We start from the raw sequence: 15,762 nt of genomic DNA on the forward strand, positions 1-15,762 counted from the left end.
GTAGTTACTATTAGCTCAACTGATAAGATTATTGATGTACCAGTGTAATGTTGTGAGTTCAATCCCCACCTATGTCACTAGATAGGGCAAGGCCTATACTTTTAGTTGGAGCCTGGGTTAGGACATTAGTTTAGTTAGGGGTTTGCCTGAGTTAGGGTTACAGTTTTGGTTGGAGATAGGAATAGGGTTTGCTCAGTGTTAGGGTAGGGTTTCGGGTTTAGGTTAAGGCCTATGGGGGGACATGGGTTTAGGTTAAGTTAGGGTTAGGGTTCGTGAGATGGTTAGGGTTATCGTTAAAGATGGTTTGGAGCTAATGCTTGGGTTAAGGTTTCGGTTGGAATTACGGCTTTGGTTGGATTAAGGGTTAGGGTTTTGGTTGGAGTTAGGGTTTGCTCCGTCTTTGTTGGTTTGAAAGCTGGGGTTCGTGTTTTTACTAGTTGGCATTTTTCCTGAATTAAGGAGTTTTAAGATTGACTTGACTTCCTTAACACATAGTTTAATCAGTAATCACTGGTAGTGCAAATGATATAATCAGTGACTTAACTGTATGTGGTTGTGAGTTAGAGCCCTGGCTATGTCAAAGCCCAGTTGAGTCATGAAGCCAGAGGATGGGGATAGGCTTATGATTTTAGTTGGAACTTGGGTTAGGGTAGGGTCTAGGGTTAGGGTAAGAATGGCGTGTGTTGCTCACAAAATTTGAAATTGAATTTTGTAAATCTGTATAACTGTCACAAAATGAGCATGTTTTTTTTTTTCCTTTTGATTTTTTTCCGCTTGGAGACATTTTTTCTTTGAGGTGATATTTCTTACAAAAGAAAAAGAGACTGGAAGATATAAAATAAAATTACTACCAAATGAAAGAAAATATAGGAAATCCCAAACATTTGTTCTCTCTATCTGTCCAAAGTTCCCGTGCGTTGGTCTAACTGTCGCAAATAGAGTCCTTTTCTTTTTATTTTTATTTTGGAGAAACATGTACACACTTTTTTTCTTGAGTCAATGTTTCACACAATGAAAACCAAAACTAAAGCAACCGGAAGAAACTAAAGGAAAAAAAGGTTACCGTTTGAAAGAAAATACAAGAAACAAACTACTTTTGTATCTGACAAAATTTGCCAAACAGCAGTACAACTGTCGCAAAACAATCCTGCTTTTTATTTGTATTTTTTATTTTTATCTTGTTCCTTATTTTTTTCATGGATTAAACGCTACATTTGATATTGCCCGTTATTTAATACGGGTTATTTATTTATTCATTTATTTGTGTCCTTTTTTAACTTAACAGTGATGATATGCAAGATCTCCCAGTCCATTTTCTGCACCGCCTATCTTGACCTGGTTTGCAGGGGATATGCAAGATGTGTGTGTTAAAACATGGCCAACAACAGAAACGTGTTTGTCAATATATTTTATTTAAAGCAATAAATTAAAAAAAAACCAACAACATTTGCATTTCAAAGGAAACATCACCGGTCGACCAAAAACTTTGTGCAAAAAATAAAGAGCCAGCACATGGACAAATGTCTTTTTCTACCACTTCCAAGTGACAAAATATCAACACAACCGCTACAAACTCTTTTCTTGATAAAAACATTCTTATATCCGTGTCATTTTAGATAAGTAAGGCACTCAGATGACATCAAAATCCTACTCAAAACAATAAAAAACATCTCCCTTTTTTGCATAGGCTTTTCTCAAAGAATTTGATCATATTGACCTGCCACGGGAAATAAAATTGAAACAAGTGAGTGTAGTTGTCTCAACAGTTTTTCGGAGGTGAGTAGCATCTACCGAGGGCACGACTCATCTGGAAAAGAGAAACGAGAAGAAAATCACCTTTCTTTTTTTTTTTTTTCCTCAGCATTCTTTAACCTTACACGTACGACGTAGACATTGTGTTTTTTAAGAAAGGGGTGGCACTGACCCACTCTTAAAGCCCGTCCTAACGCTGCCCCTGGTTTTCTTAGGTTCCTGGATGCACGGATTCCTCCGTCTGCTTCCCCTTGGTCTTCCTGTGGCATCTCAGTTTCTCTAGGTTGGGGGGCCGAGCCTGAGGTCTCGGAAGGATATTCACAAACCTGCTCCAGATGGTCCTCGTTGAAGCGCACCTTCACCTGCAGAAAAGTTTGCTTCTCATTTTCATTCAGAATTGATACAAAAAGATGACCTTAGATGGTCATCAAAACTGTCTTATCATTGACATAATTTCCCAAACGGGGGAGTGGTCGGAGACCACACACCTGTACCTGGGGTCTGTAAGCACCTCGTTCTTGCACATGCCAGAATATGATGGTACTCACTGGGATTATAAGGCACTACAGTGCAACAACCTGAAGGGGGGGTGGGTGGTGGTTGGGTGGGGGACGGGGGTGAGCTGTATGTCGCCCACCTACGCCTATTTAGTCCCCACACCTGCACCTCATTATTCCAACTATTTTGACTCTCCACAACAGCAGATGTGGTCGAGGTCATTCTGTCTTGTTTCAATGTGTGTCGTGTGTGAGAAGAAGGCATGCTCAAAATAATCGTGATTATACCAAAGCCCAGGTAAGAAATAAATAGGTCTAAAAAAAACTAACAAAATGTCCAAATCAGAAACAAAAAAACAAACCTGACATGACAAAACCAAGAGTTCCAAAAGCTGAGAATAATTAGGCGCAGGTAGGTGCTCTCCAGCCACTCCCCCCGGATTGGTGCCCTCAAGAAATAGTGTGCCAGATCTGACAAGAAGGGCTATAACCCAGCAAGTCCTATCATATCCTTACCTGTGCAGGCACGAAGTAGCTGTGGACCATTCAATCCCTGCAGGGGCCTTCAGACAGTAAAGCAGTAGCACACTCGCCTGCCTGGACGAATCGTAGTGAAAAAAAGCTTACTCCTGGCACCTTATTAACACCTGGCATAAAAAGCAAAGATCGTCGATAAATCAGCTGAAACAACTCCAACAAGATGGTTTATGTTGAAAATGATTTTAGCACCAGATATCTACAAAGCTCAGGCAATTGCAAAAGTCAGAGAGGACCTGTTACACTCTGTTGTGACTTGGCAGATGCTAAGATGGAGTAAACTAGAGGAAAGCTATGTGACGAACAGTTACAATTTACAGTCGCTTTAAAACTCTAATTTGCACCCAAAGAAAGTCCTTGGACTCAACTCAAATACTTCATTGGGCAAGTCATTTCCAAGGGTAATACCAGGACTTAAAATAGTACGGTGAAGTTAGTTTTGAGGAAGCTGTTTTTTGCCAGGTTTCTGTTGTAAGCATTTAATTTTATTACAATCGAACAGTGCAAGGACAAAATCGACTAAGCTCACTAACTCAGCACAAACAGCTGAACCGGCGCAAACGAAAGAAGGAAAGTTTGGTGAAAAACAACTAGGGTTCACAACTGAAAAAGAGCAAAGCGGCAAAGAAGATTCCTGCAGGGTTCTATGGCTCAGGATCGTGATGCCGTGCCTGATAAGGCTTTAACCGGCTTAAGTCTGTCTGTGTTGTTGCTCCTCCCAATTGAAGGGGATGTTCTCCCAGTGAAAGGAGATTCCACACAACAAAAACCAGATGGATATCAATTGAGTTTTTTCCTGTCTCAAGTTGGTCAGGACTATACAATGGATGTCATGGAATGTCCAAACCATAAGCAAAAAGCAAACCTGAAGAGACAATATCAATGACCCGACAGCCTAAAAGCTGGAAATATTTAATTCTAGGTGTGTAGACTGAATTGCCCCAAGTGAGTGCCCTTCAAGTGAGTGCCAGGGCCTGCCATTACCTGCACTTCAAGGGCAGGAGGCCAAACAACCCGAATAACAAACAATAAAAAGTTGTAAAGGAACACAGATGGTGTTGTAGACAGTCCTTTGCTGCTGTAACAGGGAACGTAGGTGGTCGAGGTACCTATGCAGCAGGAACAAGGAAAATAAGTGGGCAGAAACAGGATATATGGGTAGCCGAGAGACCTTTGTTGCTGGAATAGGGAACAAAAGCGACAGAGCGACCCTTGCTGCCAGAACAGGGGATATCATTGGCTAATTGCCCTTCGCCGCCGTACCAGGGTCGTGTGTGGCCGAGGGACTACTTTCTTCCTTTGTTACGATGTTTGTGGTTTTGGTAATTAAATGCCGTCTATTTTTAAACACTTACAGTGCCGTGAAAAAATATTTACCACCTTCCGGATTTCTATGTTTTTTGCATAATTATAACTCAGGTTTAAGATCATCAAACCGATTTCAATCTCACACAAACACAACCCATGGAAATACAAAATGCAGTCTTAAAATGTTGATTTATTTAGGCACAAAAAATTAAAACCTATGTGAAAAAACGATTGACCCCTGAACCTAATAGCAAGTTTGGCCACCTATAGCATTGATAACAGAAATCAAATGTTTACAATAATTGGTAATGACTTACAGCGCTGTGGAGGAAACTTGGCCAACCCTTCTTTACAAAATGTTTTCAAATCTGCCATACTAGATAGAGTGTTTTCTAGCGTGAACTTCTCATTTGAGGTGACACCACAGCATCTTATCAGGATTTAAATCCAGACTTTGACTTGGCCACTCCTTCAATTCCTTTTGTCTTTAGCCTTTTAGAGGTGGACTTGTTTCTGTGTTTGAATCGTTGAGCTGCTGCATGATTTGAGTTTGAGGGCACGAACTGATGGCTAGACGTTCTCCTTAAGGATCTTCTGGTAAACACCAGAATTCATTAATCCGTCAACCACATCAAGCTGTCCTGGTCCTGAGCCGGCAAAACAGCCCCAGGACATTGCACTGCAACCACCATGCTTTACTGTTGGCATCATGCATCACGGGGGCGGCAGTAGCTCAGGAGGTAGAGCGATCGTTTTAGGATTAAGGGATCCCAGTTCGAATCCCGGCTTGTCCGTGTTACTTGTCGAAGTGTTCTTGGGTAAGACACTGAACCCCCAATACCCCCAATAAGTAGGTTAGCGCCTTGCATGGCTGCACAGATCACGGCCGCTATTGGGAAATGTAAAGCGCTTTGGGAAGTCATTGACTTGAAAAGCGCTATATAAATGCAGATCATTTCATGTTCTTTTCATCAAATGCGGTGCCATTTTTTACGCTAGTTGTAATGGGCTGCACACCTTCCAAAAAGTTCAATATTTGACTCATCAGTCCACAAGATGTTTCTCCAAAGGTCTTAAGGATAATCATGATGCCTATTGGCAAAATTACATTTTCATATAGGGCCAGGTAGGCTTACTACTTAACTTAGTAATTATTTGGAATAAACATTTGTCACCACTCTACACTTACCTTTTTGGGAGACACTTTGCTCCTGACAAGACAAGACTTGTCCAGGTTCTGATAACCTCCAATCACTTCAATTTCCTCCACCGCTGGATATTTCTTTTTTGTGCGTTCAGCTGATGCAGTCTGAGTCTGTTGGATGGGCTGAGGGATTTTTGTATCAGGGACATGTGAAGACGGTGTCTTGGATTCTGTTGAGCTTCCTTCCCGTGTGGACTTTTTGGGGTTGATGGTGATGGTGGTCCCTCGCTTGCCGTGGGCCCCCGAGGCATTGCGGATGGTGATGAATGTCGGCGAGGGGGAGGAAGCAGTAGGCGATGAAGGACATGGCGAGGAGGTTGGTGTTGGCGCACTGTCTGTGGATTTCAGGGATTTGTCTGGGGATTGGCTCCTGAGGTGTGAGCTTGTAATTGGGTTTGGTTGTTTAAGGTAAGGCATTGGGGAAAAAGACGAATACATTTTAGGATTCATTTCCGGTGTTTCTTTAGACATATCGTCCATCTGTTGCTTGCCCAATCCTTTGTTTGGATGGCCTTTTACATCTTTGTCCTTGCACAGATTGTTTAATGTCAATTCCTGATCTTTAAGCTCGAACTGCTCGATTTGGTGTTGAATCGCCCTTAACCCACAAGCGTCTTCACCAGAGAGGACTTTTCTGTCTCCCTTTTGTGTTTCAATAAGAGGCTTTACCTTCAGGAGATTGACCGATGAACCATCCACGTTCCTCTCTCGTAAACATAAGCCTGACCTGGAAGCAACCGTCCCCAAATTGTAGATCCGGCTCATTGCTGCAAGAGAGTTAGGATGTGGTGGTGACGGAGGTGGAGGTTGTGCAAGATACACCGCCTGCTTCTCTTGATCCCCTATGTCTTTGTCCTCTTCTTCTTTGTCACTACTTTGGTATCGGCTGATGTGTCCTGTCACTTGTTCTTCCACTGGTTCATTTTCTTCTTCAGAGAGTTGAAGTCCGCAATCCTCACTGATTGTCACTTCCTCTCTACCGATGGTGGGTGAGTGTTGGACAGAAACAGGAAGCTGGGGGAAGTTTTTCAATATGTCCACATCCTGCGTGATGTCAATCGCCGACCCGGATGTATGCACCGTCTCAGCGCTCTCTGTCGCAATTGTCCTATTCTGCAAAGAAGCGATGGTCTCACATATTGTCTCTTTTTCTGTTCCACTTTGCTCACAGCTGTCCTCTTCTGCGTCTCCATCAAAAATGGTTTTACCTTCACCTTTCTTATGTTGTAGCCTCTCCTGCTCTTTCTGTCTTATTTTTTCTCGCAGGGACTCAATGCGGCTCAAGGGTTTGCCGACCCTCCAACTGTCTCGTCTTTCGACCGCTTTCTCTTCCAGAGAGTCTAGACCTTCATTGCTCTGCCCTGTTGACTTTCTTTTAGCTGTTTCCTCTGCAACATAAAACACAGTCCTTGGGATTTCAATTTCGAGGGGACCTGGATCTTTTGCCAAAGGAGGAATCCCTTTCTGAGATCTAGGGGTTCCCTCATAAGGAAGACTTTCATTTGGACTTTGTGCCTCTTGGTTGCATTCAGTCCTGTGAGATCTTTCTTCTTGATCAGGTACCTCAACTACTTTTTCTATTTTACTAATGAGTTGTTCCGTGTGGAGGGACAAAACGTCCCACTCTGACCCTCGGTCTGCTCCAGGACTTAGCAGACCCGCCTGGTCTCTGCGATCGGATTCGAACCTGTTGCAGCTCTCCGTTGAATAACGACTAGTGAACATCTTAGTTTTTTCTGATGGCTTATTTTGTCCCTCGGAACATCTTCCAAAGTCAGAGTCTTCCGCTGACCTGGTGTCCCATTTTTCGCTGAGTCTCTTCACCTCTCTTTCTGCCATCTTTGCCTTCCCATCTTTCCTGATTGGAATTCTTCGAGCAAACGAAATCCCCTCGATGCTTTTCACCGAGGCCATTGTGAAGCCCTCTTGATCTTTGTCACTTCTGGCCCTGCTTTCAAGGAGGTGTACATTCTTTGTTTGGGACCTGCGTTCCAATCCTGTATCACTTCTTTTATGGATTGCATCATTCTTATCTTCGGTCGTATTGATCTTTTCTTGATGCTTTCCAAAGTTGTCTTTCTCTAAAAGTCGCCCCAACCCAATTTTGTACCTTACCGGTATTTCTTTCCCTGATCCATCCCCCGTCCGGTCAGAAAGTATCCTCTCACGGGGTTTCCTCTCAAAGTGGCCATCAGAATCTAAACCATTTTCTTTGGCACTGACAAGTCTATCAGAGAAACTGAATGAACGTTTGGGAACACCTTTAAGTGGAGCTGTCCTCACATTGGATGTCCTCCTCTCGGGTTGCTCATTGGTTTCTCTTGAGTTTTTCCGTCGACCAGGTCTGAGGAAATTATCTGAACTTTTGGATCTGGAAGGAGGTTTATGCAGCTCCCCAAATTTTGTAAGCAGCTGGCTTACTCTGCTTCCTCTGTCATAAAGGACGGCGTCATCTAAGCTGTTCTTTTTGTTCTCCGTTATCAGCGTTGGTCTTTCTTTCTCAGTTCGGAGTTTTGCATCGGAGAAGCACATCTCTCCTCCAGTGGTTTTGTTTCCTACCCCTCCCAAGGCCTGATCTTCAGCACTGGGTTTTATGATGAGAACATCAGAGGCCCTGATCTCAGTCACGCTTGCCCCCTTTGCCAGTATCTCCCTGAGGTCCATCTTCATCCCCCTCTTTTCTTGCGAGTCCTCTTCGGGCATCTCTTCTTCCATCTCTCTCCATTTTGTTCTGATCTCGTCACCGGTTCTGCGGTTTTGCTCGATGATGATGATGTTATCTGCACGGATGGCTCGGAGACAAGGGACGACCGTGGGGAATGAACTTGTGGTATCTCTTTCATGTTCCTCATTGAGAAATTCTCTCTCTTTGTCTTTCACAATGTCCACCCTCGGTCCGTTGATCTCCCTATAACTGTCCTGTGCTTGACTCCTGTCTCTGCTCTTGTCTCGTCCTTCACTCAAATCTCGACATCTCTCAAACCTCCGTTCTATATTCCTTCCCCTCTCCCCATCCTGGATCCCCAAGATCAATTTATCCTGTTCTTTAAATTCCAACTCCTGCCACATTGCCTCCCCTTCCTTGCCTTTCCTCCAGACGCTCTGCGTACGTATGAACGGGTTTTCATGGAACGGGACAATTGTTTCTTCTGAAACCTGACCGATTGATTGAGGTACTACTTTCATGGACTGGTTTGGAACTGGACTGAGCCGATGTTCCTGTCCATGACTTACACTTCGGGTGTTGCTTAGATCACTTGGTGCATCTGAGGGAAGTTGGGCATCGACAGGGATGACAGTGATGTCACCTGGGGTATCCTGCTTTGCCTTCCTCCTCTGGATAATCCCCCGCTTCCATGCTGGCATGCTAGCCATTTTCTCCTCTTCTTCTTTTTCCCGCCTTTCTCGCTCCTCTTCCTCTCTCCTCTTCCTCTCCAATAGGAGTTGCTTCCATTCCGGAAGAGAGACAGAAGACATGATGGGAAAAGTGATGTATGTCCGGTGAGGTTTGGCTTGGTGGTTCGCCCTTGAAACTGTGGAGAAACGACATGGTTGGTTCAGTTTAATCGTGCGCCAATCGGAAGTCGAAAACTTAAGCATATAAACACAAGGGCTTCCTTTGTTAACAAGATTTTTTTGATTGTCATTGATTACAATGTAGTGTACATTGTGTACCTTATACACTTGCGAATCTTCACCCACCTACCTCCTAAACACAATTGTTAAGTTCCCTGATGACCTCTAGAGGCGCTAAAGGTCCCTTAAAACAAGGACTAGGGGGCTCCGATAAAGTTTCTTCCCAGGGCCATCACTGCCCTAAACGGACACTCAAAATTACTAGCGGACCATTTTTCATTGCACAATTCTTCTGATGCACTTACAACCTATGCCAGTAAACAAATTGTAAATATTTGTTAATCTTATTTTTTTTATGTCAAAGTCCTTTTTTCTTTTTTTATCCCAGGGTGCCTCATATAATCTTGTTGTGAACAATGTACACTACATTGTAATCAATCACAATAAAGATATGTTTTATTCTAAAAAAAAATTGAATAATATCGTGCTTTTTGGGTCCCCTTGAAAAAAGTCTAAAGCTATTTGTTTCCGTTTGAGGAATATAGCTAAAGTTTGCCCATCTCTTTTCATGCTAACACGGAGGTGCTAATGCATGCCTTTTTCTCATTACTGTTCAGATGATTGTAATTCATTGTTCCCCAGATTCCCACAAAATACGTTATTGCATATTCATGCTCACTGGACCCCTCCAAAATAGATTATTGTAATTCTCTGCTCTCTGAATTCCCACAAAAGAAATCATTGTATACCCCTGCTCTCTGAACTCCTCCAAAATAGATGATTGTAATTCCCTGCTATCCAATCTCTCTTTAAAAAAAATGTACATTCACGTTTTATTTCTCTACCTTTATTTTAGAAATACGTTGTTACTAACTCGATGTTTCTGTGATAAGCGGTGCAGAAACTGGATGGAATGTCTATTTTTAGATTAAACTCAATTCCAAATGTTTATTGTCATATGCACAGTAAAGTTGCGAGTGAAAAAGAAAATAGAAACTAAGGAATGGTTGGCATTTCTTGAATCCCAAGACTTTAACCTTCCGAATGATATTTGGAACGATGCATTTGAGTGACGTCGTACGGACACCGCATCCGCACGTGTCTACGACACGTATTTGCTTCTTTGTAAGCTTTCGTAATGTTAAGGGGGTAATACGTTTGACTGAACTATCTGACTGTTTTGTCGACGTTCCCATTGTAGCGCCTTATAATCCGGTGCGTCTTATGTATGTCAAATATAGGACCAAAAACTATTTTTTCGGGGTACGCCCTACAACCCGGTGCGCCTTATAGTGCGGAAAATACGGGAAATATCTTTTTTCTTCTTTTAAGTCTTTGATTGCATATTTATCCTGGAGTACCATGTCGTTGTATACAATGTTAACTAAGCTGTAATCTTAGACAACAAACACCCTTCCATTTGTTACTATAAAAACACTTCTGGAATAGAAACATGAAAGATACTCACAAGAACCTTCCTAGGCTGGATCCACTTTTCTTCGCTTTCCACTAGATCTGGTTTTCTTCTACACCCCTGAAATATGTATAAACTCTGCCAAAATGGTTGCCTTCCTTTCAGAACCCTCTCAGAAGCAAGCGCTAGAACCCGGCAGCATCCCCGACTGCTGTAAACACTTCCAGATCTCGAGCACCAGGACGCTAATCCGATAATTACGTTCAATTCCATCAGTGGAGTTAAGCACCATATTGCAGGAACTAAGAAAGGCCTTTAAAGAGCACGGCCGTCTGCCCGGGCTCTAACCTCGGCCCTGTCCCCTTGTCTCATCCTTGCGCCTAATTGGAGGAGATAGATGACGGAGGAGGTTGTGGGGGGCAAAGCTGGCCTAGGATCAGGATCTGGACTGGAAATAAATATCAAAGGTAGTATCTATTACTACTATTTGTAGCATCTTTATATGTATATATTATTTCAAATAAATATTGTTTCATCTCCTGTACCGGTCTTTCGTGTTTTGTTACTTTAAGTGGAATTTTGCTCTTTAAGATATAGTTACTGGATATTTTATGGCATCGCCCTCAAGGTATGCTCGTTATTTTGTTAACAACGTGTGGGGGATTTACTCCATCTGCCTTTCATGTTTTGAGCAGTTACAGGTAGTTAGTGTGCTTCGATTGTATTGCTATTAGTTAGTGTCACATTATCATGGAAGCCAATATACTGTTGGCTGAATTATCACCCCCAATGCCTTTCTCATTCTTCATTCAGTTTAGAATATTGTGTGTTTGAGCAGTACAATACTGTAATTTCTGTGCTGTATTTATTGGCTATAGGTCCCAAGGCTTGCAGCAATGCTAAATGGAGAAGCAAAGACTTGATAACCACGGAAACAAAGGGGACTGCACTAAACAATACAGCAACCTCTAGAAATAAAATAGTACACACCGTCAATTTAAAATAAGCAAAATAATTTTATTTAGCCAACGGTGTCAGGATCAGTCATGCCACCTTCCCCCATTGGGCACCGTTCAGGGGGAGGGATGGAACTGCGCACACCTGCATCCAGTGAACAGAAGGCAGTGGTTCTTGTTTGTTTATGAAATAAAAAAAGTCACATTTTGAAAAGAGAGCGAGAAGAGCATCCAGTTCCAAGATGGCTTTAGCCTTAAATCGGCTTGTGTTGTGATTACTTTCGCTTCTCCTCGCCATCCAGCCTCAGGAGGTGCACCTTGCGCCGAAGCTCCCCACCAAGAAAGGCCAAATCCTCTTTGTCTAGCGAGTGCGCCAACGCCAGGTAGACGGACAACGCTGATGCCAGCAGAAGCCGGTCCAGTGACAACGCAGGCAGGAGCCACAGAACCACAACTAGTTCTAGGCACACCGGGTGCCGAAGATGCGAGAAGAAGCGCTGGGCTTCCCACGGCTTGTAGGACATCGGTTCCTCCAGACCCAAACACCGGTAGTACACCTGCACAACCACAAACAGGGTTCTACTTGACTCGCCTCAATCCCTCTTCTGATCAGAACTGACCTGCTTCAGGCCCAAGAGCTCCGGGTAGTCGAACATCAAAAGGATGCTGCAGATGAGGGCCCAACAGAAGAAGTGCACCGTGAAGCATAGTAGAGGGAACCACACGCTCCAAGGTGCGTGCCGCACCGCCCATAGGCAGGGGGCGCCACTCACGGGTTGCCAGTAGCGCATCAAGATCTGACAGCAGAGATACAATGAATTGGGGGAGGGTATAGTAGTAGGATACGGAATACCACTTTCAATGTTTTCACTTTACGTTGCTGAATGTTTCTTTGTACCCGCTTTACGGCAATTTTCTCACTATATGGAGGAATAAACATATTTTGCGTGCCCAAAAGTGAATATAATTCAAACTTAGTTACGTCTCTGACAGACCACCAAGATACAGTGACCCCACCTTGGGCTGTTTTCACTTTACGGTGGGAAATGGAATTATTTATTTTTTTTGCCCCTCTTTACTGAATTTACCCTACTACATGGCTTAAACGACAACTTATTTGGCATGCCCAAAAACGCATAAGATCAAACTGTGTCACTTTATGACATTTTCACTTCACAGTGGAGAAAATAATTATATTTTTCAGCCACTCTTTACTGCACTATATGGCGTAAACAACAACTAATTTTGTATGCCCAAAAATGTATTCAATTCCAACTTAGTTATGTCTCTGTCAGAACCCCAGGATACAGTGACCCCCTCATTGTGACGTTTTCACTTTGCAGTGGTGAATAAAAGAGTTTGTTGGCCAGTCTTTATGGCATTTACCCCACTTTAAAGCATAAACAACAACTTATATCACACGCCCAAAAACGTATACAATTCCAACTTGGTTACGTCTTTAACAGTCCCCTGGGATACAGTGACCCCTCCTTATGACATGTTCACTTTACAGTGGGGAATAAGATGTTTTATCGGCCCCTTTTTATTGCATTTACTCAACTGTACGGCATAAACAATAACGTATTTCGCAAACCCAAAAATTCTAATTTGTATGTCAAGTTACGTCTCTAAGATATCTTGGCTGATGCAGATCATCATGATGTGTGCTTCTTTGCTAGTTGGTGATACGTTACAGAATTTTTGTACTGTATTTATTCGCTTCCAATGAAGCTGAAATCAGAAGCAAAATTAAGGTAACCATGGAAACGAAGCTGTAACCAATCGATGATCAGGACTTGTATTACAATAAGGGGCCTATAAGTAGTACTTACTACTGTATATACCATTTTGTTATTTTAATGGTTTCATCTGGGGTACTGGGGAGCTAATTAGCACTCCTCACCTCAGAAGAATTACAGTCATACACCCGGAGTCTACTGTATTAGAATGGGCATAGCCTAGTGCCACAGTACCTGCAGAGCCAGTGCGGTGATAAAGCAGTACGCCGTCCGGTTCAGGGAGCCCAGAACTGACTGGCAGACCCGTTTGATGGAGGGCAGGGCCAAGATGCTGTGCTGGGCGGTGAACAGAACCAGGAGGATGGCGTCCACAAACAAGGACGTTAAAACCGAACCATTCTGGAGTGCCTCAGACCAGGAGATGGAGTCTAACCAGGCAAAAGAAAAAATTGAGACAAAATATTCATTGTCATTGGTTCAAAGTTACAGTAAGAGTGAAAATGACATTGAGGTTTCCCGGGTAACAGCCAATCATGGCTCAGAATTGAAAGACAGTCCATAAAAGACATTTTTAAATATACTGATAAGTGTGATCATTTATTTGGTCTTACTATTAAACAATCCAATGTACAGTATGTAAACTAAAATATATGTAGCCAAATGTGGCCTTGAGTGTTGAGCCGGTCAGACAGAGGAAGAGTACTAACAGTTTTGATTCGCTGCAGTTTTGTTTTTACAGACCGCATTTTTAGTATAAAGGTGTTTGTCAGCTATCTTCATTTTTGCACTTAACAGGACATTTGTCAAACTCGTGGCCCGCTAAACAATTCTATGTGGCCCTTAAAAGCTTAAAATATCTGAGTCTGTAAAAATTAACAGGTCAAAAGAGTGATTTAACCCAAAACTACATTTCCCACAATACTTGTATCTAGAACAGCTATCTCGAATTTTTCCCCATGCATAATACCAATTAATTTGATCCCGGCCACACAAAAGCATCCAAGTTAAATTAAAATATAGTAACAAGAAAAATAAGATGATAATGAAACAACTGTCACCTTTGGTAAGGTCTGGGTATTGTTGTAAAATTGATTTTCACACATATGTTTTATATCTCGAATATCTCGTAGGTCGAGTAGCTTGTATTTACAGGTATCACTGTGTTTAATTTATAACATATTAAATATGTGTGTTGAATACTTTTTCTTCACTCCTTAATACATAAAAATGCGTCACAAGGAGACACAAAATATTTTCGCCCAACGTGGGGCTCGAACCCACGACCCTGAGATTAAGAGTCTCATGCTCTACCGACTGAGCTAGCCGGGCGTTAGCCACCAGCAGTCTGTGATAATAAAAAATCACATGATTTATGCGACTGCAAAGGGTGCCCTGCTTAGAAAAGGGAACGAGACACTTTTCTGACACTTTTCTTTACCTTGACAGAGCGTGGTCTCTCCAGTGATGTTGTGATAAATGGTTCGAAAGGACACAAAGCGGATAAAATCTGCGCCGGAAACGAAAACAAAAGCAAAGTTAAGTAAGGTCAAAGTGCACAGAAGGCAACTGTGGACCGAGATTAAATCCATTTCCAACTTCGGTGTGGTCCGGTTCAGTCGCTTCACTTTTGTCAATTTCTTCCGGGACTGGGTGTAGTCTGTAAAAGCAACCGTTGGAGGGCGCTGTGACTGGCTTGAAACGTCATAATTTGCATTCTAAGCATTTCGTTGTTCAAACAGAAAATGATAGAAAGAACCCAAATACTTAAAACCATCTACCTCCTGCAAATGTGCATCATCTAACAAAATCTGTAATCCACCTACCTCACCACCTCTCGACCACCCCATTGCCTCACTCTTGTCTGCTTTCATCTTAAGCTTCCTTTTTCCTTTACACATTTTATCAAATTCCATTACAGAAGCACTCAGTCCTGCTGTAGAGTGAAATATTTTATACATTTGACTATAACGTATTTTGCACGATCAAATACAAATTACACTTAAATGCAAAAGATATTCACCGGTTGAGCTGTTGGGCAGGTCATTGCAACCTTGTGAAGAATGATGTTTACAGAAACAAGGGGAACTGGGACAAGGGCTGATAAGATAATCAGCACATCCGACAACGGAGAGGGGCCCTGATGACGGGGGACGGCAGGCGATGTTTGGAGAACAAAGCCCTGATGACATGGAAACACGCGGGGATTTTTTGACCATGACAGACATCGAGGAGCCGTGGAGCCCACGTGGGGGCTTTTCCTGACGCGCCCATGGGAGGAGCGACACGACAGCTTGGGAGAAAGACGTGGGTCGAGAAAAGAACTTTAGAAAATCGGAGAGGGAGAACGAGAGAAAAGGCTCGACGAACAATAAATCAGCTAATTTCGGCTAATTCGATGGGATTCACTTAGTTAAATACTTTAAGAAAATAAATCTGCCCTCGTGTGGAAATGCCGGTCTCTTGTCCGTCTTTTCACAAAAAGAAACGAGCATGTATTGTTAGGTGAATGAAGGTTATGTTTGGTTAATGGAGTCAGATAACTAATTCGAACAATTTGGTAAATGATACATTTTTAATAGTTCAATTCCTAACAAGAGTCAGCCCCCAAAGCAGTCCTACAAAAATATATGCTCTATGAAATAAACGTCCATGTTTTAAACTTCTAATTGGTAGAGAAATTAGCATTTATTTTACATAACAATAGTCTCACTTGCTTGGAGCTGACATAATTGTTGGCCATCTTTCTGCTTCAGTTCACCCCAGAAACCAAAAAATGTAT

The 15,762-nt window shown here is 42.6% G+C and overlaps 2 protein-coding genes, 1 long non-coding RNA gene and 1 other non-coding gene across 7 annotated transcripts; 1 reads left to right on the top strand and 3 right to left on the bottom strand.

Moving 5' to 3' along the window:
* Positions 1-1,393: 1,393 nt before the first annotated feature.
* On the bottom strand, positions 1,394-10,569 carry ppp1r18 (protein phosphatase 1, regulatory subunit 18). Of its 4 annotated transcripts, none has more exons than XM_088328415.1 (4): positions 10,343-10,569; positions 5,284-8,831; positions 1,925-2,114; positions 1,394-1,807 (listed from the first exon to the last, which is right to left on the bottom strand). In XM_088328415.1, the coding sequence occupies exons 2-4, from the start codon at positions 8,773-8,775 to the stop codon at positions 1,788-1,790; spliced, it is 3,702 nt and encodes a 1,233-aa protein (XP_088184541.1). In that variant the 5' UTR covers positions 8,776-8,831; positions 10,343-10,569; the 3' UTR covers positions 1,394-1,787. The 4 variants fall into 4 exon arrangements, 3 of the variants coding, with proteins under 3 accessions (XP_088184541.1, XP_088184540.1, XP_088184542.1); XR_015849701.1 differs by lacking the exon at positions 1,394-1,807 and adding an exon at positions 2,766-2,896 and having other exon boundaries at positions 1,971-2,114; XM_088328414.1 differs by having other exon boundaries at positions 1,394-2,114.
* Positions 10,401-12,136, top strand: LOC148370687 (uncharacterized). The gene is made up of 3 exons (XR_015849703.1): positions 10,401-10,755; positions 11,547-11,792; positions 11,858-12,136. It is a non-coding gene; the product is annotated as an uncharacterized LOC148370687 (long non-coding RNA).
* Positions 11,322-15,088, bottom strand: nrm (nurim). The gene is made up of 6 exons (XM_088328426.1): positions 15,004-15,088; positions 14,807-14,916; positions 14,422-14,640; positions 13,218-13,411; positions 11,865-12,041; positions 11,322-11,801 (listed from the first exon to the last, which is right to left on the bottom strand). The coding sequence occupies exons 3-6, from the start codon at positions 14,570-14,572 to the stop codon at positions 11,520-11,522; spliced, it is 804 nt and encodes a 267-aa protein (XP_088184552.1). The 5' UTR covers positions 14,573-14,640; positions 14,807-14,916; positions 15,004-15,088; the 3' UTR covers positions 11,322-11,519.
* Positions 14,240-14,312, bottom strand: trnak-cuu (transfer RNA lysine (anticodon CUU)). The gene has a single exon. It is a non-coding gene; the product is annotated as a tRNA-Lys (tRNA).
* Positions 15,089-15,762: the final 674 nt, after the last annotated feature.

This window comes from Urocampus carinirostris, chromosome 2, assembly GCF_059441175.1.
Source record: "Urocampus carinirostris isolate Australia breed hairy pipefish chromosome 2, RoL_Ucar_1.0, whole genome shotgun sequence".
NCBI classification, from domain to species: Eukaryota; Metazoa; Chordata; class Actinopteri; order Syngnathiformes; family Syngnathidae; genus Urocampus; species Urocampus carinirostris.